The sequence below is a fragment of the Physeter macrocephalus genome, unplaced genomic scaffold, assembly GCF_002837175.3.
Source record: "Physeter macrocephalus isolate SW-GA unplaced genomic scaffold, ASM283717v5 random_790, whole genome shotgun sequence".
Lineage (NCBI taxonomy): Eukaryota > Metazoa > Chordata > Mammalia > Artiodactyla > Physeteridae > Physeter > Physeter macrocephalus.
This window is the reverse complement of record NW_021146076.1, coordinates 17,206-38,515: the sequence shown is the minus strand read 5'-3', so window position 1 is coordinate 38,515 and position 21,310 is coordinate 17,206. Positions and strand designations below refer to the sequence as shown.

At 52.7% G+C, this 21,310-nt stretch overlaps 1 protein-coding gene across 4 annotated transcripts; it reads left to right on the top strand.

The window, feature by feature from the left end:
- Positions 1-47: 47 nt before the first annotated feature.
- On the top strand, positions 48-21,036 carry DHX30 (DExH-box helicase 30). Of its 4 annotated transcripts, none has more exons than XM_055083310.1 (19): positions 48-129; positions 5,919-6,049; positions 6,684-6,794; positions 12,314-12,615; positions 13,085-13,205; positions 13,952-14,101; positions 16,568-16,720; positions 17,027-17,863; positions 18,109-18,184; positions 18,270-18,374; positions 18,636-18,811; positions 19,009-19,215; positions 19,300-19,381; positions 19,454-19,647; positions 19,769-19,928; positions 20,043-20,200; positions 20,290-20,393; positions 20,470-20,609; positions 20,715-21,036. In XM_055083310.1, exons 1-19 carry the CDS (start codon positions 81-83, stop codon positions 20,966-20,968), a joined length of 3,510 nt encoding a protein of 1,169 aa, XP_054939285.1. In that variant the 5' UTR covers positions 48-80; the 3' UTR covers positions 20,969-21,036. The 4 variants fall into 4 exon arrangements, with proteins under 4 accessions (XP_054939285.1, XP_028342102.1, XP_028342103.1 ...); XM_007101247.4 differs by lacking the exon at positions 48-129 and adding an exon at positions 3,537-4,128; XM_028486301.2 differs by lacking the exon at positions 48-129 and adding an exon at positions 3,535-4,128 and having other exon boundaries at positions 19,300-19,647.
- The last annotated feature ends 274 nt before the right edge of the window (positions 21,037-21,310 follow it).

The window sequence follows — 21,310 nt, the reverse complement described above, 5'->3', positions numbered from 1 at the left end:
TGACTTAGGTATTAAAGAAATGCCACCCCCTACCGTTGCCAAAACAAGAGTTGATTGCCCTTTTTTCTTTCTTTCTTAAAATGCCCTGTAACTCGAAAAGGCTGAACGTTAACATTTCCAACATGGCAGGTGAGTGGCTCTGAGAGTGTCAGATGTGCGTTGGCTAAGCTTAAAGATGGTTAGTTGGGATTAACCAGGCAGCGTGGCTAGGCAGTGCCTCCTTGAGCACATGCAGAGGAGAAGGCCACTGCTCTTGGGAGGGGCAGCTGCTCCCTGTGGGGCAGCCCAACAGGCCTGCACTGTCTTCCCCAGAGGAAGACAGACACCCCCCTCCCCCTGCCCACCAGCCTGATTGTCTCCTCACAGCTCCACCTCCAGAAGGTATCTGGGTGTATGCATCTTTGCCTTCTCTTTCTTTTTTAAGCTATAAAGCATTCTTGCCTCTGTTCCTTTATCACAGAAGCAACAATCTCTTAGTCCACGTGACTCTTGGACCTTTCTGCCATGCTTTCTGATTCCCTGCAGGCTTTGCTGGTACCTCTGTCCGGGAGAAGGAAGTGCAGGGCAGAAACAATATCTCTGGTGTTCAAATAGGAAAACAATGCTCAGAAAATAGTGGCCACTTAAATAGGTTACAGTGCCCATCAGAGTCAGATTTGGAATTGGAAAAAAATATCACCTCCTTTCCCAATCTACCCTTCCCTCTACGGCCAACCTCTTACCAAGGCCACATTCCAAAGTAAAGGGTGAATAAATGAAGAAACTTGCCCCCAACTGTCCCCTGCGAATCTTCCCCACCCGTGCAGATCTGAGATGTAGAGCACCTAGAAAGCAACATGGGATAACACGCCTTCTGGCAGGATTCTGGGGACCACAGGACTGGTCTTGTCCATTCCCTGATATAGACGTGTCACCTCTTGGTGTGGTGGTTTACCTCAAGGGACCTTGGCGCTATACATACATGGATGGGAGAGCCGTGAGAATGTGTTGGGTGGTCAGGGTGGCCACCCAGCCCCTGTAGGTCCCCTTACCTTTCTTTTTCTTTTTTCTTTCTTTTTTTTTGTTCCCCTTACCTTTCTTGTTGCCAACCAGGTGGACCATTTCTTGCCATTTTGACCATCCATAAAATATCTAACTGTGATTAAGTTGACAGAACTTTGGCTGAGACGTCTGGTTTTTTCAGCTGTCAGTGGTCCCTCTCACTTTCCCTCCAGAAGTTCTCTGGTCTGCCCAAAGTCCAGACTGTCTTGGGCTTCCTCCTGTTGCTTTTTCCTGGGGCCTCCAAAGTTTAGACCCTACAACATCCTCCTGTGTATTCAGCAGATCCTTTAACCTTAATTCCATGCTTCTAGATGTCATTGTTTAGCACTTTGAGTACCAGACATTGTGCTTGATCCAGAAGTGATGGCGAGATCTCTGAGCCAGTAAACCCTTCATTTTTACGGAACTTCCCTCCTTTTTCACAGGCAGAGGAGTCAACTTTCTCTCCCCAAAGAATGGAGAGTGGAAGAGAAAGCTTAATGTTGGTGGAAAGGAACCAGGGGCATGCCTGAGCCTCTTTAACTTTCTTCAAGGTCCTCTAAAGCAGGAGTCAGCAAACTTTCTGTAAGGATCAGAGAGTATACATTCCAGGCTTTCCAGGCCCTATGGTTTCCCTTGCAGCTACTTAACTCTGCCATTATAGCATGAAAACAGTAATAGATAATACAGAAACAAGTGAGCATGGCTATGTTCCAATAAAACTTTATTTTTAAAAACAGGCAGTGGGTGGGTTTGGTCTTCAGGCTACACTTTGGCCACCCCTGCTCTAGACCAATGGGGAGATCACAGAACCAGAATGGTTCCAAGAGCTGGTCTAAGAGTTGCCCTCATTTTACAAAAGGCAATGAGGTTTGCAGAGGTGAAATATATGCTCAAGGTGACACCAGCTGTTAGAACCCAGATGAAGTAAATGAAATAGGAAATACAGAAAATAGTATAGTAAATCCCTATGTACCTATCACCTGGCTTGAACAATGAACAGCTCATGGACAATCTTACTTTGTGTGTATCTTTCCACTTTGGCCCCTTTGGAAGCAAATCCATGAAATCATAGCATTTCAACCTTAGCCTAAGCGGCTGTCAGAGCAGAGTGCTATTCTGAGGGCTTTCTGAAACACCAAGATAGACCCAGGCCCTGCTTTCCAGATGAGGTTTAGGCTGTTGCCTCCTTCAGCTTTCAGACACCATAATTTTCAAAATTTGGCCTCAGCTACTGCTGCCATTCCCAGGCTTGCTAAGCTTCTGGATTCTTTTGAGGGAATTTGGGCTGCTAACAATCCTTGAAAAGTACTCCTGAAGCTGGGTGGATGCCTTAGGTTTTGGCAAATTAAAGTGCCACTTGGCCAAATTCAAAGCCTTTGTAAATCATGTTCTGCCCCAAGGGTCTTTCCATCCCTATATGGATGATCTGGGTAGGGATATTTGACATGGATGGTGATGTCCCTTTGTGACGTCAGACCATTGCTGCCAGGGCCACCTTCCCTTTTTTGTCCTTTCCTGGTTAAAAACCCACTGAGGAGGGAATGGAGGAGCAGGAGTTGAAGCTGCCCCATTTTGCTCTGGGTCTGCTTCTAAGGGACCTCTCCCTTGTTGTCTCAGATCTCAGAGGGCAGAGGCATCTCTATCAGAGCACTCTGCAAAGCCCCCTTCCAAACATTCCCATTTTATATTAACCACAGCCATACCAAATGAGTAGAGCAAGTTTGTCCTAATTTTCCCCAGTGATAAAATGGCCCAAGGTTCACAGCTGGCACGTGGTAGACTTGGGGCTAAGCCCAAGTGTTAGGACTCAAATTCCATGTTCTTGCCATAGGCCAGCAGTTCTGAGTGTGATCCCAGACCAGCCACCTCAGTATTATCTGGAAACTTGTTAAAAATGCAGATCTTGGGCCCTATTCCAGACCTAATGGCTAAGAAACTCTGGGGGTGGTGGCTCCCAGTAATGTTTCAACAAGCTCTTAAGGGGATTGTCGGAATCACATCTAGAATTATAAAACAAACAACAAACAGCCCCCCACCGCCAGCTGCACCCCAACTGCACTGCCAACCTCTGACCAAGACCTCCTTCCAAGGGATTGAGACCTTGAGGCCCTTGCTGTCACCGCCGCTGCCCCAACATGCAGATCCAGTCTGACTCCCACCTGACCCAAAACCCTGCTCCTCAGTGCCAGAAGAGGAAGAGGAATGAGCCTGGCCAGAACCCAGGTGTAGTAGTTTGGAAGCAGAATCCTATCTGGCTTTCAAACAAGCACAGAACAGCAGCTTCAGACTTTCACTGCTGGAACAGCTCAATTCTTGGGCACCGTCCAAGTTAGGTACTTTACATCTTTGACTCCAGCTCTGGAGAGTAAACCTGGTTTGCTTATGTTCAAGAGGTCTTCCCTGTCCTGGCTCCAGATTCTTCACCAGGTTTACTTTGTAAGCCATTAAATGAGGTGGCTGTGCCCCAGCTTAGCAATGGTCTTACGCTCTGCTGGCCGGGAGTCAGGCCAATTTGCAAGGGCATGTGGGAGGTATTTACCCGCAAAGAGTAGGACCTAAGGGGAACTTCAAGTTCATTTCCTTGGATGGACATTAAGCTAAGGCCTGTACTATTTCCCAAGAAGCCCCACTCTCTCTTCCTGCCTCAGCTTCAGATGACGCGTCTGTGGGTTGGATTTACTGGGGGAGTGATTTCGGCAGGGTTTCAGCCCTGGTCTGGTCGGCCCTCGGTTGACTGGAGCGTGCCGCGCTGGAGGCCCTGGGCTGCGTGGGGCGGGAGCCATCTCGGCTCGGTCCCGGGTCCGCCTGTACGGCAGGGGGCGCGCGGCTCCCGGGCCGCTCGCTCCTGCCCTTCTGCCCTGTCCCTGCCGGGCTCCGGAGTCGCGGGGGCGGGTGGGAGCGAGATGGCGGCCGCCAGGAGACTCATGGCGCTGGCCGCCGGCGTCTCTCCGCGCCTGCGGCCGCTGGCTTCCTACACCCCCGGGCGACAGGGACGCCCGCGCGGCCTCTCGACAGGCTGCATCCGCCCCGAGCGCACGAAGGCGGCCGCTGAGGCGGGGGCGGCCCCCGACGGGCCTGGGGAAGGCGACGGAAGCATGGTGAACGGTGAGGGCAGGGGCAGCGAGGCTGCGACGCCCTTGACTTCGGGGGATGACAGAGCTAGGGGTGCGGGCTGGGGTCGGGCCCTCTCTTGTATGGCTGAGACCGCCATTCAGTGGCGGGCCGGAGCCCCGCTGTTGTAAAGCTCAGTGTGGCTCAGGCCCAAATGGTCCCCAGGCGTGGAGGTTCTGGGACTGGAGCGCTTGCACCTGGCAACAATAGGTGATAGGTGCATACCACAAGGGAGTTGGGGAAAACAGGTAAACGTCCAGTTCCTGCCAGGTCGGTGGTCCAGGGTTAGAGCATCAAGGTTAAGCACATCCTCGCTGTTGTGAGAAAGGCAAAGAGCTCAAAATACACCTGAGACTTCAGAATCTCGAATACAGAATGATTGCTCTAGTGGACCCCAGCGCGGTGCCTCCTGAATGGTGCAGGAAATGAAACTGGTAAGAGCATCCCTGCCCATCAAGGATGGACAGAGAGAGCCAGCCTCTGCCCTATAGAGCTAGAGGGGGTACCAGTGCACGTCTGCTATTATATGTGTGTCTAGTGGGCTATTTAAAGTTGGGTCCTCCTGTGGGATGGAACCCCTTTGAGTCTGCTTACATACTGTTTCTCGTCTACTCGATTCTCAGTTGCTTTACAAGTTAACATTTAGAGGGAGACAGGGCCAGGCAGAATCCTCCCTCTTGGCCAGTTGACACAGGAGTCTGCTCCAAGGAAATAGCCTCAACCCAGGCAGCAGAGTTACAGCAGAACTCCTGGAGGAGCTTTTTCAAAATACAGACTTCCCTAACATCATTGCCATTCTCAAGTGCCCTGTGGGGATCAGGGTGGGCAGTGCTGTGAGGAAGCTCCCCAGGTGACATGATTGATGCATGCAGGTGCACAGGTGCATATATGTACTCCCTACAAAATTGCTTGTGAATTATAATGCCAGAGACTCTGGGTGGAGAATGAAAAGGCTTCCCATCCCTTCTGCTGGTCTCTGACTCTGCATCTCTTGAAGGTCCACTCTGGTGCTTTGGGGCTCTTCCTTTAGTTTTCAGCCACTCTCAGCAGGCTTCTTCATGGTCTAAGTCCTGTGTTTGGCACAAGCTGCTTCTAGGGGGACATCTCACCCATTGTGCTCTGGGATTGATCGAAAGTGCAATAAACCTCTCACGGGGTTTGATGCATCCTGCCTTCACTTGGTTCACTGCAGTGAACTCCCGGGAGGAATAGCTCATGCCCGTGTCTAAGCTAAGGAGGTCTCGAATCAGTGTCCCTACACATAATCTGGCTCTCGGGTGGCATTTTGCACAGTGTTCAGGTAGAGTTGAGAACTGGGGCCTGGTATTCAGACTCCGCGGCCAATCCTCCCTGTTGTGTGTCTGTTATTTTAGGAGGGGCCTTGCATTGTCTTGATCTCCACTGTGTGTGTGTGTGGTCAATTTTGTTTTTTGTTTAGTGCGTTCTTTCAGACATCAGATTGGGGGGGTTGTTGCCATGTAGGCTTCTGTAGCTAATGTGTTAAGTCGGGAGCTTGGGTGGGGAAGAGGATCCTGGCTGGTTCCCCTCTGTTGTGTGGGGGGCGTTGGCCCTTCTCTTTCAGGAGATGATCGTGTATTGGCTCTAGCCCCACTGTCCCCTGTAAACCCTGAAGTCATTCTCCCTCCTTTTTAAGATGCTCCTGGGTGGTTTGGGATCATGAGCCAACATCCACAGTATCCAGTCCAGGGTTGTCCCGACACACACCCCACGGAGTTTTTAGAAGAAAAAGCACAACTATAATGCTTTTATTTTTATTTTCTTAGCTTCTAGGGACCTATTAAAAGAGTTTCCACAGCCCAAAAATCTTCTCAACAGTGTGATTGGAAGAGCCCTTGGCATCTCGCATGCAAAAGACAAATTGGTCTACGTGCACACAAATGGACCAAAGAAAAAGGTAACTCTCCTGGTGGCAAGGAGACATGTTGGTCTGATTCTCAGGAAGGAGACTGGCTGCTCTTTTCTCTCTCAGAGTTCTTGTCAGGGAGGCCATAGAGTGGGTTTTCTGAATTGAGAATGGTCAGCAGAGAATCTCACAGCAAAGCCAAGTCTGGAGAAGAGCCTGGTTTAGGGAAGGGGAACACGGGCAAGTGAAGTGAGACGTTCTTATCTTGTGTAAGATAGGCCTCTGTACTGGGCCCTGGATTTGGTCCCTTCCACCTAACTGGAACTGTAGAGGGTTAGAGTTGATGATAATTCCTGGTCCCGGAGTCTTGTAGGTCCTGGGACCCACAGGAAGCATGCAGGCAAACCATTCTGAATGAAAATTTTTAAGGATGAAGATGGGTCCCACCTTGCCCTCTGGCTAGAATATGGCACTTTGAAGAAGCAAAACAGCTTGAGGTGGGACAGTGGCTTGAGGGTGGGGGAGTCTGAGCCTTCCAAGGAGTTAATGATGGGATTGGGGTTCTGTCTTGTACTCAGCCCTGCTGCTGTGAGGTCTACAGCTTTGATGTTGATTCTCCATGTGGTTTGTTATACCTTTGTAGTCTAGAGAGGCAAGGGTCCTGATTCTCTCTTCTCTTCCTCAGAAAGTCACCCTCCACATAAAGTGGCCCAAGAGCGTGGAGGTAGAAGGCTATGGCAGCAAGAAGATCGACGCTGAGAGGCAGGCTGCGGCTGCGGCCTGCCAGCTGTTCAAGGTGACCCTCCCCTAGCGAAAACCATTCAGACCTCCCTCCTGAGAACTTCTTGAAGTGACGGTCTTTCTGGTGTCAGCTGCACCTAGGTTTAGGTTGGCAGGGTGTTCAACCACTCACCTGTCCTAAGCCCTTCCCACCTTGTGGTTCCTTTTTTGCTTCAGCCAGTGACGGAATAGATTAATATTATTTTCTTGCCACTGTAGTTATCTACTTTCTGTGGTTTCAAAAACCACAGAGAAGAACCCCTTTATGGAGAACACTCCCTCTGTACAGCACCGTGGTGAGACTTCTATTTTGGTTTCTGTTTTTCTTTCCCTTTTATTTCATGTATTTAGGTTTTTCCTTGTAGCCACATAGTCCTCTCTTACTTACAATGGAAGAATAATAGTCACTTCTCTCACTTCCCAGTGGTTGGACGTGGGTTGCTTTCAGTTTTTGGTTGTGCAGCATTTCCTAGACCTCCACTGTTGCTCTCAGCCTTTCTTTCCATCCCTAATTGGCTCCCTTCATGGCTGTGCCAACCTTGAATCTTCCTCACATTCCTAGGTCTTCGCTCTTGACAAGGACAAAGCTGTATTCCTTCAGCTTCTCTCCCACTCATGGTCTGCAGACCTTCATTGTCACTGCTTCTCCTGGGTCTGAGGAGGCAGGGTCCCTCTTCCTGTCCTGGGCTCCCACACGACCCTTCTCTTTTCTCTGTCCTCTCTGTCTCCTCCATCTTGTCTCCCACGCTTTTATTTAATTTTCACTTCTTCCCTCATCTGATTCTTTTCTGTAAGCATCAGAAATTCTTCAGTGTTGGGGAATTCCCTGGCGGTCCAAGTGGTTAGGATGCCACACTTTCACTGCCGAGGGCACAGTTTCGATCCTTGGTTGGGGGAACTAGGATCCCGCAAGCGGCACGGCACAGCCAAAAAAAATTCTTCAGTGTTCTAATCCCTTCCCCAGGCCCTGCTTCCCTGCACACAGCTCTCCGTGCTTGTGGTTTGCATTCTTTCCACTCCAGCATCATAGCCCATGCCATAGTTGCTGGTTCCCTTCACATCCTCATAGCGCCTGGTGATTGTTGGCTGACTGGGGCAGCTTTGCCAGGCTTACCAGCCTCTCCTCAGTCCTTGCTCTGCTTGAATGGTTTGTGGCTTTGGCACTGCGGGGCATCTGTTCCTCAGCCCCTGGGTTATACCTGCTTTCCTTGTCTCTGGGTCACTCCAGGCTCCTCTTCCTCTCCCACTCTCTATAAACATCTCCTTTTTCTGTACTCCTTCTGCCTGGGGAAATCGTCTCTCTCAGAAATTCAACCATGCTTTCTGTGTTTAATGTCTGGGAAACTGCCGTCTCCCTTAGAGCACCTCTACCTCAGGGGTTCTCAGTTTCGGGATTTTGCCCCCCAGGGGACATTTGGTAACATCTAGAGACATTTTTGGTGGCCACAAGGAGAAGAGTGCTACCTGGTATGACGCCAGGGATGCTGCTAAACGTCCCACAATGCACAAGCCAGCCCCTCACAACAAAGAATTACCTGGTCCAGAATGTCTCTAGTGCCGAGGGTGAGGATGCTTCTCTGCCTGGATGTAGGAGGCACTTTAAGCCGAGACCATGTGCAGCAAGTTGTGATCACATTCCTCCCCAGCCCGTTCTCTGTTCTCTATCTATGCTCATAGCCTTTTTTGTTTGTATGCTTGTTAAATTGTGGTAAAATACACAAAATATAAAATTTAGCATCTTAGTCACTTTTAAGTGTACAGTTTATTAGTATTAAGTGCAGCCATGTTGTTGATCACCCAGTCTCTAGAACTTCTTCATCCTGGAAGACTGAATCTCTATACCCAGTAAACAACTCCCCATCCTCCCTTCCCCCCAGCCCCTGGCAACCACCGTTCTACTTTCTGTTTCTGCGAATTTGACTACTCGTCACATAAGTGAAATCACACAGTGTCCTTTTGTGACTGGTTTATGTCACTTAGCATAATGTCCTCAAGGTTCATTCGTGTTGTAGCAAGTGTCAGAATTTCTCTCTTTGTAAAGGCCGATAATGTTCAATTGTATGTATATATCACATTTTGTTTATCCATTCATCCATTGATGGACTCTTGGGTCCACTTTTTGGCCATTGTGAAATAAGGCTGCAGTGAACAAATATCCCTGCTTTTAATCCCCACAATTGGAATTGCTAGATCATATGGTAATTCTATTCTTAATTTTTTGAGGAACTGCCACACTGTTTCCATAGTGTACTGTTATACATTCCTACCAACAGTGCACAAGTGTTCTAATTTCTCCACAGCCTCACTAACACTTGTTATTTTCTTTCATTTTATTTATTTTATAGTAGTTATCGTAATGGGTATGAGGTGGTATCTCATTGTGTTTTGATTTGCATTTCCCTAATGATTAGTGATGTTGAGCATCCTTTCTTGTGCTTATCGGCCATTTATGTATCTTCTTTGTAGAAATGTCTAAGTCCTTTTCCCACTTTTTAGTCAAATCGTTTTGTTGTTGAGTTATGGGAGTTCTTTATATATTCTGGAGTGCATAGCCCATTTATTCTTCAATATTTGTACTCAAATTTGTTCATCCTTTTTCCTCCCAAACTAGATGTGTTTCTTAAGCATTGCCCTCAGGCTTGTTGTGAGGTGCTGGCAGCACAAAGGTGACTGGGGGTGCTCTTGGGGCAGCCACAACCCAGAGAGGAAGCACCCACATGAGGGGAGAGGTGCACCTCAGCCTCCTGAATAAAGCAGGCTATTCTTGAAGAGTGAGTAGAAGTTTTCCAGGGACAGGGGTGGAGAGGGCACTCCAGATAGAGGGCGCAGAGGCATGGAACCAGGGTGCAAGCGAGCAACTAGAGGATTGTGAACGTGGGTCTGAGTGCTTGGCGATGGTGCGAACAGGTGGGCAGGAGCCAGAACACCAATCCCTTAGGTGTCTCGGGTAGGAGTCTTGATTGATCCTATGGCTGCTGGGTCTGCTGACTGGTGGTAATTGGTGGAATGACACAGCGGAGTTTGCCTTTAGGAACAGTCCCCAATAGCAGTGGGGTCAGGCAAGATCAGAGTTGGGGGCACAGGATAGGTGAGAATGCCAGTAGCAGCAGTGCAGGAGCTTTCTTCTGGGGTTATTAAAGAGCTGGAAAAGACAGTGACTGGTCAGATGGAGGAGGGAGGAAGAGCGGGTTGGTGGGGAAGCATGAGCCAGCACGGGGAGCCCTCGAAGGGAAGCGGGTTGGGTGGGTGTTCATCGTCAGGAACACCTCATGGCCTTGGTGTGGGGGGGTGTGAGTGGGAGGCAGGGGGGTAAAGCATGCTGGCATCCTGGGGAAGGCCAAGGTGGAGGGTGCCGTATGTGTTTTCTGTATGATCAGATTGTCGTTGTAAGCAGGCGGTGACGTGACGCAGAAGCGTGGAGGCTGAGCCTTGGGCCAGGCACCCGTACTGCCCTGCTCTGAGTGGCTGTGCTTTCATGCATGTGGATGTGTGTGGTGTGCCCTTTTCACATTCTCTGTCACAGAATCCTCCTGTTCTCATGCATCTGTTCTTCCACACAGATTTGACAATTTGTCAAGTGCCAAAAAAGTCTATCCAGACTTTGATTGGAGTTATGTTACACAGGTTAGTTTAGGAGGCTTTTGTCTCTTTACGCAAAAAAAGTTTCATCATCAGGAACTCCCATATTTTGTGTCCTTTTACCAAGTTTTATACTTTTAAAAAATATGTAAATTTATTCCTTTAAGTTCATTTTAGGTAGGCTATGGTTATTGTTGCTGTTGTGAATAGAATTTTCCTGATTACATTTTATTTTTTTTTTTAGATTTTTTTGATGTGGACCATTTTTAAAGTCTTTAATGAATTTGTTACAATATTGCTTCTGTTTTATGTTTTGGTTTTTTGGCTGCGAGGCATGTGGGATCTTAGCTCCCCGACCAGGGATCAAACCCACAACCCCTGCATTGGAAGGTGAAGTCTTAACCACTGGACCTCCAGGGAAGTCCCTTCCTGATTACTTTTTTTTTTTTTTAACATCTTTATTGGAGTATAATTGCTTTACAATGTTGTGTTAGTTTCTGCTGTATAACAAAGTGAATCAGCTATATGTATACATATAGCCCCATATCTCCTCCCTCTTGCGTCTCCCTCCTACCCTCCCTATCCCACCACTCTAGGTGGACACAAAGCACCGAGCTGATCTCCCTGTGCTGTGTGGCTACTTCCCACTAGCTACCTGACTACATTTTAAACTACAGCTGGTTCTTTCAGAAATCTGAGGAGAGAGTTGTTGTTGTTGTTTTTTAAAGATTTAATTTTATTTATTTTTGGCTGCGTTGGGTCTTCGTTGCTGCACACGGGCTTTCTCTAGTTGTGACGAGCGGGGGCTACTCTTTGTTGCAGTGCATGGGCTTCTCCTTGCGGTGGCTTCTCTTGTTGCGGAGCATGGGCTCTAGGTATGCAGGCTTCAGTAGTTGTAGCACATGGGCTCAGTAGTTGTGGCTCTTGGGCTGTAGAGCGCCGGCTCAGTAGTTGTGGCTCATGGGCTTATTTGCTCCGCGGCATGTAGGATCTTCCCAGACCAGGGATCAAACCCGTGTCCCCTGCATTGGCAGGCAGATTCTTAACCACTGAGCCACCAGGGAAGTCCCTGAGGAGAGAGTTTAAAGAAGCGAGTGGTCACTCCTCGGCTTGTCACAAGTCAGGTGGGGCTGAAGCCGCACTGTGGAGCGGTGCCTGGATTCTGGCACGTGCCGTCCACTGTCACATGGCTGTAATGTCTGAAACCTTCTTGATGCGCCTGGCTTACCCGTGTTGTCTTGACCACTCCCAACTTGAATTTCTTGACCTTGTGCTCTATTCATGTGATACTCCTGTTCTTCTAGCTTCTTGCTTATTTTTTTGTTCTTTAGACTCTGTTTTTCTGCATTTTTCTTCTGCCTCTTAGATTCTGAGCTTCTTGAGGGCAGAGACCAGGTCTCCTCTCTCCTGATGGTGCCCAGGGTGGCAAGCATGTTGCTTTGTACATGCTAGAGACTCGGCAAATGTCATATTTGATTTTCTCTAGAAAAGAATGAAACTGTAATATTTTTTAAAATAATATTTTTGTATAACTGGCTTTAAAAACATTTGGTGTTATTTCTAGACTATGTTCCCAGCATAGGATTCTTGTGTCAGAGGTATATCTGTTTTATGGTGTAGACGACATATTTCCTAATCGCTACACTCACTGAAGCTTTCTAGATCACTTTGTGAGTGCATCTGCTTCCCGTTGCCCTGTTGGGTTTTTCTTTGTTTTGTTTCTTTGGTCTTTTGTCTTAATAGCTGTAAGAATTTACCTTGTCATTTTCATCTGTTGAAGCTAGACATGTTAAGTGCTCTCTCTGTGCCCAGTTCTGGACTAGGGCCTGAGGTGAGTAGACAGGTGAAAAAGCATGGCTCCCACACATGAGGGACTTACGGTGTAACTGGGCAGGTTCCGAGCAGCCTGAGGTGTGAGGGTGGTATGGGCCCTCACAACGCCCCTTTTTTCCCCAGGGCTGGGGTCTGCTGGGTCCCCGGAATGAGCTGTTTGATGCAGCCAAATACCGCGTGCTAGCCGATCGCTTTGGCTCTCCGGCTGACAGCTGGTGGCGCCCAGAACCCACCATGCCACCTACTTCCTGGCGGCAGCTGAATCCTGAGAGCATCCGGCCAGGGGGACCTGGGGGCCTATCCCGCTCCTTGGGCCGGGAGGAAGAGGAGGATGAGGAGGAGGAGCTAGAAGAGGGGACCATTGATGTCACTGAATTTCTGTCTATGACCCAGCAGGACTCCCACACCCCACTCAGGGATTCGAGGTACAGCCAGGGGCAGGGAATGCAGGGGAAGCTGGCTGCACCTTGACATGGAGGGGGGAGCATGTTCCCAGGGAGTCTTCTCTGAGATGGGAGGGCCCCTGCCCCACATCTCAGTCCGTGTCTCTGTTATTCACTGGTACATCTACCTGTTCTTGGGGAAGGCCATTTGTGGCCATGTACTGTATGGCTGGGCTTTTGCGAAACAGCACGGACCCTCCCTCCAGCTCACACTTGGGTCCTTCAGAGGCCCAGTAACTACTCTGCCTGCCCCCTGCCCCTACCCTCCTATCTGTTTGGGGGAACTGAGGGAGCGCCAGGTGTGCTTTGTGTCTGTGAGAGGATCACAGGCCAAGTGGAAATGCCCCAGCCTCCTGCAACTATGCAGTTTCCTAGCTCCTGGGTCTCAGAGCAGGTGAAATTGGCCCAGGAAGAGAGAGTGCTTTTTCACCTAAACTTTCGGTCCTCCCAGGGGGGGTTCCTTTGAAATGACGGATGACGACAGTGCTATTAGGGCTCTGACCCAGTTTCCGCTTCCCAAGAACCTTCTGGCCAAGGTGATTCAGATAGCGACATCGTCCTCCACAGCCAAGGTGAGCTGGGTCTCCTATAAGTGTGTGTGACTGGGGAGCTGGCTTGGTCAAGTCTGGTTTTCCTCCAGACCAGGTGGGAGGGAGACTACGGGTGTACGGGAGGGCCGAAGATGCCCATTCTCCAAGCCCAGCCTGGGCCAGCTGGGGGAACTCCAGGTCCTTGGAGGGTTGGAGCAGCAGGGACAGATTGGAAGTCAGAACACTGGAGCACAGGGAGGGGGCTGGGGACTGTAGGAGTGGAAGACCTATATCTGTTCAAGGGTTACGGGCAGGAAAGGAGGGTTTGGGGAGGGGGCGGCTGACTTGCTAAGGTTTTCATCTTTGTTGTCAGGCTGAGGGGCTTTGGTTAAGCAGAGCTTCTCTTCAGGTGCAAGGCCTTTTTGATCCCCCAGGATGTGCTTGGTTTTTAGCTTGTGTTGACAGCTTCAACCTGCAGCTACCATCACACCCGTTTGCTCTGAAAGTGCTGAGAGGACAGTGGGCTAGGAGGGCAGGTAGTGGCGTTGCCCAGATGCCGTTTCCTGTTGTGAAATCGTGGTACCACAGGAGAAGCAAGGCCAGGATCCGGGAGCTGCAGCCCCACAGGGCTGGCTTCTGCCTGTCCAGTGGCACTTCTTTTGTGGCTGATGCTTGGTACCTGCTCAGATGGGGATTAAATCCATCTCTGTGTCCCTTGGCATTCTGAGAACTCCTGGTTGTTTTCATTCCCTCCCTGTTTGTAACCATCTCTCTTGCCCTTTGTGTAGAACCTCATGCAGTTCCACACTGTGGGCACCAAGACCAAGCTGTCCACCCTCACCCTACTCTGGCCCTGCCCCATGACCTTTGTCGCCAAAGGGCGTCGCAAAGCAGAGGCAGAGAATAAGGCGGCAGCCCTGGCTTGTAAGAAACTGAAGGTGAGTGCAAGGTCCCTTGTGTGATGCATGAGATGTCTTGGAGCTCCCTGCTACCCTTGGCAAATGGTCCACTTTTCCCGGAAATGAAATCTACCACTGCCAGGCTTTTGGCCTGGGCACATAAGTATCTCGTGTCCCATCCTTGCTTGTCAGGCTGTGGGGTGCTGTTTCCAGGGCTTCTCCACTGTCCCTGTGGAGGTGCTTTGCCCGTGAGCTCAGCCGTTTCAGCACTGTTGGCTGGAACCTGGGTGAAGCCAGGAGGAGACATGCTCATCATTCTGAATGGTATGGAGCTGGAGAAATGATGTCTCTGTTGAGGGACAGACTTGGTATCTAGAAAGATCTTGATAACTTGGGCTTTGTGGCCCAAACAAACCGTGCGACGTTCATCTAGGATGAAGATTGAAGGGATCAACATGCAGGTGAAGGCAGTGGGGCTTACAGCTAGCAGTCATTTTGAAGAGGCTTTGGAGGTCAGCTGATAGCCCAGTTGTGGGAGTTACCTGAACCATGGGGGTCTGGTTTGCAGAATAAGAGAGGAAGGAGGCCCTGTTTTACTCTGAATGGTCGGATATACCTTTGGTGTACATTTGGCTCTGGGAACTGAATTTTAGATAGAGCTGATAGTGAGGGGTAACAAGATAGAGCTGATAGTGAGGGGTAACAAGATCCTGGAGAACTGAAGAGGGATGGGCTCAGGTAAGTGGTGAGAGGGAATGGATGTGTCATTACCTGTGGCTCAAGAGGACAGAACTAGGGCTAACTGGGAGAACTTTGAGGAGGTCTGAATTTTAATTTGATAGACAAAAACAGTGATGATGATCTTGTTCCCAAGAACTCTTGTTTTAGGAGGGTATTTCCAGTGTCCTGGGAGCATTTAATTCAAATTTGTAAAAACTAACGTTGGAATAAGATTGCACCTGTCACCATTGTTCAATCTGCTAATGTCTACATTTGTCCCCAAAAAATCACTTTTCGCTGACTGATTTTATTAAGCAACCGTTACAGATTGAAACTGAAAAATAAATGCATTGACAAAAAACAAAAACAGACAAAAAAGTGATGAGAAGAAGACCCTCAGCATGTTAGAGGCCTGTCTCAGGAAGGAACAAGCCTCCAGGAGGCAGCAGTGTTCTGAGAGCAGCTGACTGCCCCCGGTCAGAGAGGCTGTAGGTAAATTCTCACAGTCCTGGGAAAGGACAGAGGCCTCCCCTGCAGCAAGGTGGCCCTGTTGGCACCTCTTCTGTTCTGGCACGAGGAGGCCGGGGAAGGGGATTGGTCCCTGTGCAGGTAGACTTCTTAAAGGAGGGAGTGTTTGCTCTGGGTTTTGGAGGGTGTGTGGAATCCGGACATGACAGACTATAGGGGAAAATGACTGGTTTTCCACATTTGCCCAATGTGTTGGAATGCTTTGTCTTATTTCTGGTGGGGTGGCTTTGGGCATATAGGGAAATAAAACAGAGTTTCCGGGCTTCCCTGGTGGCGCAGTGGTTGAGAGTCCGCCTGCCAATGCAGGGGACACGGGTTCGTGCCCCGGTTCGGGAAGATCCCACATGCCGCGGAGCGGCTGGGCCCGAGAGCTATGGCCGCTGAGCCTGCACGTCCGGAGCCTGTGCTCCGCAACGGGAGAGGCCACAACAGTGAGAGGCCCGCGTACCTCAAAAAAAAAAAAAAAAAAAAAGTTTCCCTTCCAGTGGCTTATTTCATCAAGTTGCATAAGTAGGTTTTTACAGGAACTTCCATGTACGTTTGTACGGTGGACTGGGTATCATGCAGAGACAGGTGGAGGTGTGGCAGCTGGACGTGAAATGTGGCGGGGGTGGGCGGGCAGTGAAGGCAGAGGAGCCTGCGCCTCGGTTCCGGGGTGGCTCAGGGCCTGGCCTGCCTGTCTCAGGTGGGGATTCATGGAGGTGGGCCTGGGCTGCTGTGGGGACTCCGGCTGCTCGGGGAGAGGATTCTTTGCAGTGCCCGTCTGCGCAGGTAGGGGCTGTAACACTCAGACACGCCAGGTCTGGTTTTGCTTGAATCTTTTTTTTTTTTTTTTTTTTTTTTTTTTTGCGGGACGCGGGCCTCTCACTGTTGTGGCCTCTCCCGTTGCAGAGCACGGGCTCCGGACGCGCAGGCTCAGCGGCCATGGCTCACGGGCCCAGCCGCCCCGCGGCATGTGGGATCTTCCCGGACCGGGGCACGAACCCGTGTCCCCTGCATCGGCAGGCGGATTCTCAACCACTGCGCCACCAGGGAAGCCCTTGAATCATTTTTAACTTTTTTTTTTTTTTTTTTTTTTTTGGTGGAGACTTAACATTTTCCTGGTTCCTAATTTCTCCCTCCTGCGCCGTATCGGCCCAAACCCAAAAATGTCTTAGAAAAGAGGTTGCTCAGCACGACTTCTCTCAAGCTCCTGAGCAGGTCTGGGCCAGTTCTGGGGAGACAGGCATAGACCAGCCGCTCATGTCCCCTCTGCAGAGCCTGGGCCTGGTGGACCGGAACAACGAGCCGCTCACCCACGCCATGTATAACCTGGCCTCCTTGCGCGAGCTGGGTGAGACGCAGCGCCGGCCGTGTACCATCCAGGTGCCTGAACCCATCCTCCGCAAGATAGAGACCTTCCTGAACCACGTAAGAGAATCCCCACATTCCTCCTCACCTGCCCGCCTTCATCTACCCAGACCAAAAGCTTTCACCTGCAGCAGGTGGTAGTGATTCCCCGCTTTCCCCACTGGGGATGGAGCCTGGGTGCACCCTTGCCCTGAGCAGTCCTGTCTTGCCCACGAGGGTCCCAGGGCAGTTGAGGACTGAGTCCTGCCCTGCGGGTGGGCCATAACCTCTGGCCAAGGTGAATTGTGTGGAGGGGCTGGCTGGCTGTGGGTAAATGAGAAGAAGGTATTTCTCCTCACCGTTTTGTTTGCCTCTCCCGTCCCTCAGTACCCCATGGACAGTTCATGGATCTCCCCAGAGCTCCGCCTGCAGAGTGATGACATCTTGCCCTTGGGCAAGGACTCGGGGCCGCTGGGTGACCCTATCACAGGCAAGCCCTACATGCCCCTGTCAGAAACAGAGGAGCTGCGTCTGAGCCAGAGCCTGCTGGAGCTGTGGCGGCGGCGAGGGCCGGTCTGGCAGGAGGCCCCCCAGCTCCCTGTGGACCCTCATCGGGACACCATCCTCAGTGCCATCGAGCAGCACCCGGTGGTGGTCATCGCCGGGGACACGGGCTGTGGGAAGACCACGCGCATCCCGCAGCTGCTGCTGGAGCGCTACGTGACCGAGGGCCGAGGTGCTCGCTGCAACGTGATCATCACTCAGCCGCGCCGCATCTCGGCTGTGTCCGTGGCACAGCGGGTTAGCCACGAACTGGGCCCCTCCCTGCGCCGGAACGTGGGCTTCCAGGTGCGGTTGGAAAGCAAGCCTCCAGCCCGAGGTGGGGCTCTGCTCTTCTGTACAGTGGGCATCCTGCTACGGAAGCTGCAGAGCAACCCCAGCCTGGAGGGCGTGAGCCACGTCATCGTGGACGAGGTGCACGAGCGGGACGTGAACACGGACTTCCTGCTGATTCTGCTCAAGGGCCTGCAGCGGCTGAACCCGGCCCTGCGGCTGGTGCTCATGAGTGCCACAGGCGATAACGAGCGCTTCTCCCGCTACTTTGGTGGCTGCCCTGTCATCAAGGTGCCTGGCTTCATGTACCCTGTCAAGGAGCACTACCTGGAGGATATCCTGGCCAAGCTGGGCAAACACCAGTACCCACACCGGCATCGGCACCACGAGGTGAGGGGATATGCCTGCCCCGTCCTGCCCACGGCTCCTGGCCTTTTCTCCATGGATTCCCCTCCTCCTTCCCAAGCCTTGGTTTCCTTGCTAGAAATGGGAATGATCAGGCCTGCTTGACACGGGTGTGGTGAGGGTTGGAGTTGATGTGTCACGTGCCTTGACCTCACCGAGTCGCGGTGGCCGTGTCCTGTGCACGACCCCTGGCCCCGGGGCTGTGACTGGCCTCTCTTCCCCCACCCCAGTCTGAGGATGAATGCGCTCTCGATTTGGACCTCGTGACTGATCTGGTTCTGCACATTGATGCCCGCGGGGAACCAGGTGGGTGCTTTCTTCTCTGCCCTGTGCCCACCCTGCTCTCCATCTGCCGGGAGCCACTAGCTCATGCCTGCAGGGCCCTTTACAGGTGGGATCCTCTGCTTCCTGCCTGGGTGGCAGGAGATCAAAGGAGTGCAGCAACGCCTCCAGGAGGCCCTGGGCATGCATGAGAGCAAGTACCTCATCCTGCCAGGTGAGAGCATGTGTGCAAGGATGGTGGCCCCCGACACCAGGCTTGCCCTCTGTCCTGGGGAGTGACTCACCTGGGGCTCAGGGCCTTGGGTTTCTTAATAGGCTGCACTACTTTTTTGCTGGCTTTGTGACCTCTACTGGGCATATTACTGATCTGGACTTCAGTTTCATCAAAATGGGGTCAAAATCCTTGCCTGCCCCCATATGGGGAGGTTTCGGCCGGAGCGGTGCCCGTGACCAGTGTGTTCTTGCTGCCCGCCAGTGCACTCCAACATCCCCATGATGGACCAGAAGGCCATATTCCAGCAGCCTCCCGTTGGGGTGCGCAAGATTGTCTTGGCCACCAACATTGCTGAGACCTCCATCACAATCAATGACATTGTGCACGTGGTGGACAGCGGTCTGCACAAGGAGGAACGCTACGACCTGAAGACCAAGGTGGCACCCATCTCCTGGCCCCGCCCCAGCCCAGATCTACCCTGGGCCTGTGTGTCTGGAGAAGGCCACACCTGTGGGATTTCAGTGTCCCTGCTGTGGGGGGCAGTTGAGGAGCTGAGTGAGGTGAAGGCCAGGCGCAGGGGAGCATGGAGGAAGGCGTGTGGTCTGTGTGGCTGCTCACCTGCCCCCTCCCCCAGGTGTCCTGCCTGGAGACCGTGTGGGTGTCACGAGCCAACGTGATCCAGCGCCGGGGCCGGGCGGGCCGCTGCCAGTCAGGCTTTGCCTACCACCTCTTCCCGCGGAGCCGGCTGGAGAAGATGGCCCCTTTCCAGGTGCCGGAGATCCTGCGCACGCCCCTCGAGAACCTGGTGCTGCAAGCCAAGATCCACATGCCAGAGAAGACGGTGCGGCAGAGGTGGGTGGGGTGGGCCCTGAGAACGTGCAGGTGGGGTGCGGGCTAAACGGGCTCTGCCTCGTTCGTGCTGTAGGCAGTGGAGTTCCTCTCCAAGGCCGTGGACAGTCCAAACATCAAGGCGGTGGACGAGGCTGTGATCTTGCTCCAGGAGATCGGTGAGTGGTGCAGGGCTGGGCGCCGGGCTGCGGAATGGCTGTCAGGGGCGGGACTGACCTCTGAGCTTGCAGGGGTGCTGGACCAGCGGGAGTACCTGACCACTCTGGGGCAGCGCCTGGCCCACATCTCCACTGACCCACGGCTGGCCAAGGCCATAGTGTTGGCTGCCATCTTCCGTTGCCTGCACCCGCTGCTAGTGGTCGTTTCCTGCCTCACCCGGGACCCCTTCAGCAGCAGCCTGCAGAACCGGGCGGAGGTGGACAAGGTCAGACCCAGTGCCTTTGCGTGGCCCTCTGCTCTCCCTTCCGGCCCTCCGCTCCCTTTGGTCCCGAGGTGGCTTTCTCTGGTCCCTGCCCTGTGACCCTGGCACCCTCCTCCCCTACCAGGTGAAGGCACTGTTGAGCCACGACAGTGGCAGTGACCACCTGGCGTTCGTGCGGGCTGTGTCCGGCTGGGAGGAGGTGCTGCGCTGGCAGGACCGCAGCTCTCGTGAGAACTACCTGGAGGAAAACCTGCTTTATGCGCCCAGCCTGCGCTTCATCCACGGTCAGCGGGTCCCGAGCTGCCCTGAGCCCCTCCACCCTTCCCACTCGCACTGGGCCGGTGCACAGTGAGCTGTGAACCAGGGGCCCTAGGTTCACCCTGACTTTGCCTCCCCAGGACTCATCAAGCAGTTCTCAGAGAACATTTATGAGGCTTTCCTGGTGGGGAAGCCCTCGGACTGCACCCTGGCCTCTGCCCAGTGCAACGAGTACAGTGAGGAGGAGGAGCTGGTGAAGGGTGTGCTGATGGCGGGTCTCTACCCCAACCTCATCCAGGTGCTGCCTTGGGGAGGGGGCCCCAGGCCATGACCTCTCCTTCCACCCCAGCTCCTTGCTCAACCCACCCACCTTCTTCATCCTTGCAGGTGAGGCAGGGCAAGGTGACCCGGCAGGGCAAGTTCAAGCCCAACAGTGTCACGTATAGGACCAAATCCGGCAACATCTTGCTGCACAAGTCAACCATTAACAGGTGGGGGACTGTCAGGCTGGGGTGGGGCAGCTTGGGTGGTTCAGCAGGGGGCCTCACCCAGCTCTTCGTTCCCTAGGGAGGCCACACGGCTACGGAGCCGATGGCTGACGTATTTCATGGCTGTCAAGTCCAACGGCAGCGTCTTTGTCCGGGACTCCTCCCAGGTGCACCCACTAGCTGTGCTGCTACTGACCGACGGGGACGTCCACATCCGTGGTGGGTACCTGCACACCTGCCGCCCCACCACTCCTCCGGCTGCTCTGTCTCTTCAGGGGTCCGGCCTCACTCACCCGGGTTCCGCGCGTCTCTCCCTTCCTCTAGATGATGGGCGCCGGGCCACCATCTCCCTTAGTGACAGCGACCTGCTGCGGCTGGAGGGCGACTCACGCACCGTGCGGCTGCTGCGGGAGCTGCGCCGGGCCCTGGGCCGCATGGTGGAGCGGAGCCTGCGCAGCGAGCTGGCTGCACTGCCGCCCTGCGTGCAGGAGGAGCACGGGCAGCTGCTTGCGCTGCTGGCAGAGCTGCTGCGCGGGCCCTGTGGCAGCTTTGACGTGCGCAAGACAGCCGACGATTAAGCCCCGTCTCCGCTGGGGCCATGTACAGAGTGCAAATGTTTATTTAAAATAAAGTTCTATTTATCCCTTGTGAGCATCGCTATCCGCTGGGGCTCCCCAAACCAAGAGGAAAAGTGAAGGCTCAGAAGGGAGGGCCCCAAAGTCTTAGAGCAAAAGGGGCTTAGAACCCAGCCCTCAGGAGCTTGAACCACTCATGCGGGTTCTTGGCTTGTGCTGCTTGGCCCAGTCTAGTCGTCTTTGTCACAGCCGCGGTGGGAGGCCGTGTCCTTGTGCGTGCGGCAGGGCCCGCAGCATGGATCCTCTCTGGCTGGCTGCCACCTCCTAACCCAGGCAAACGGGGGA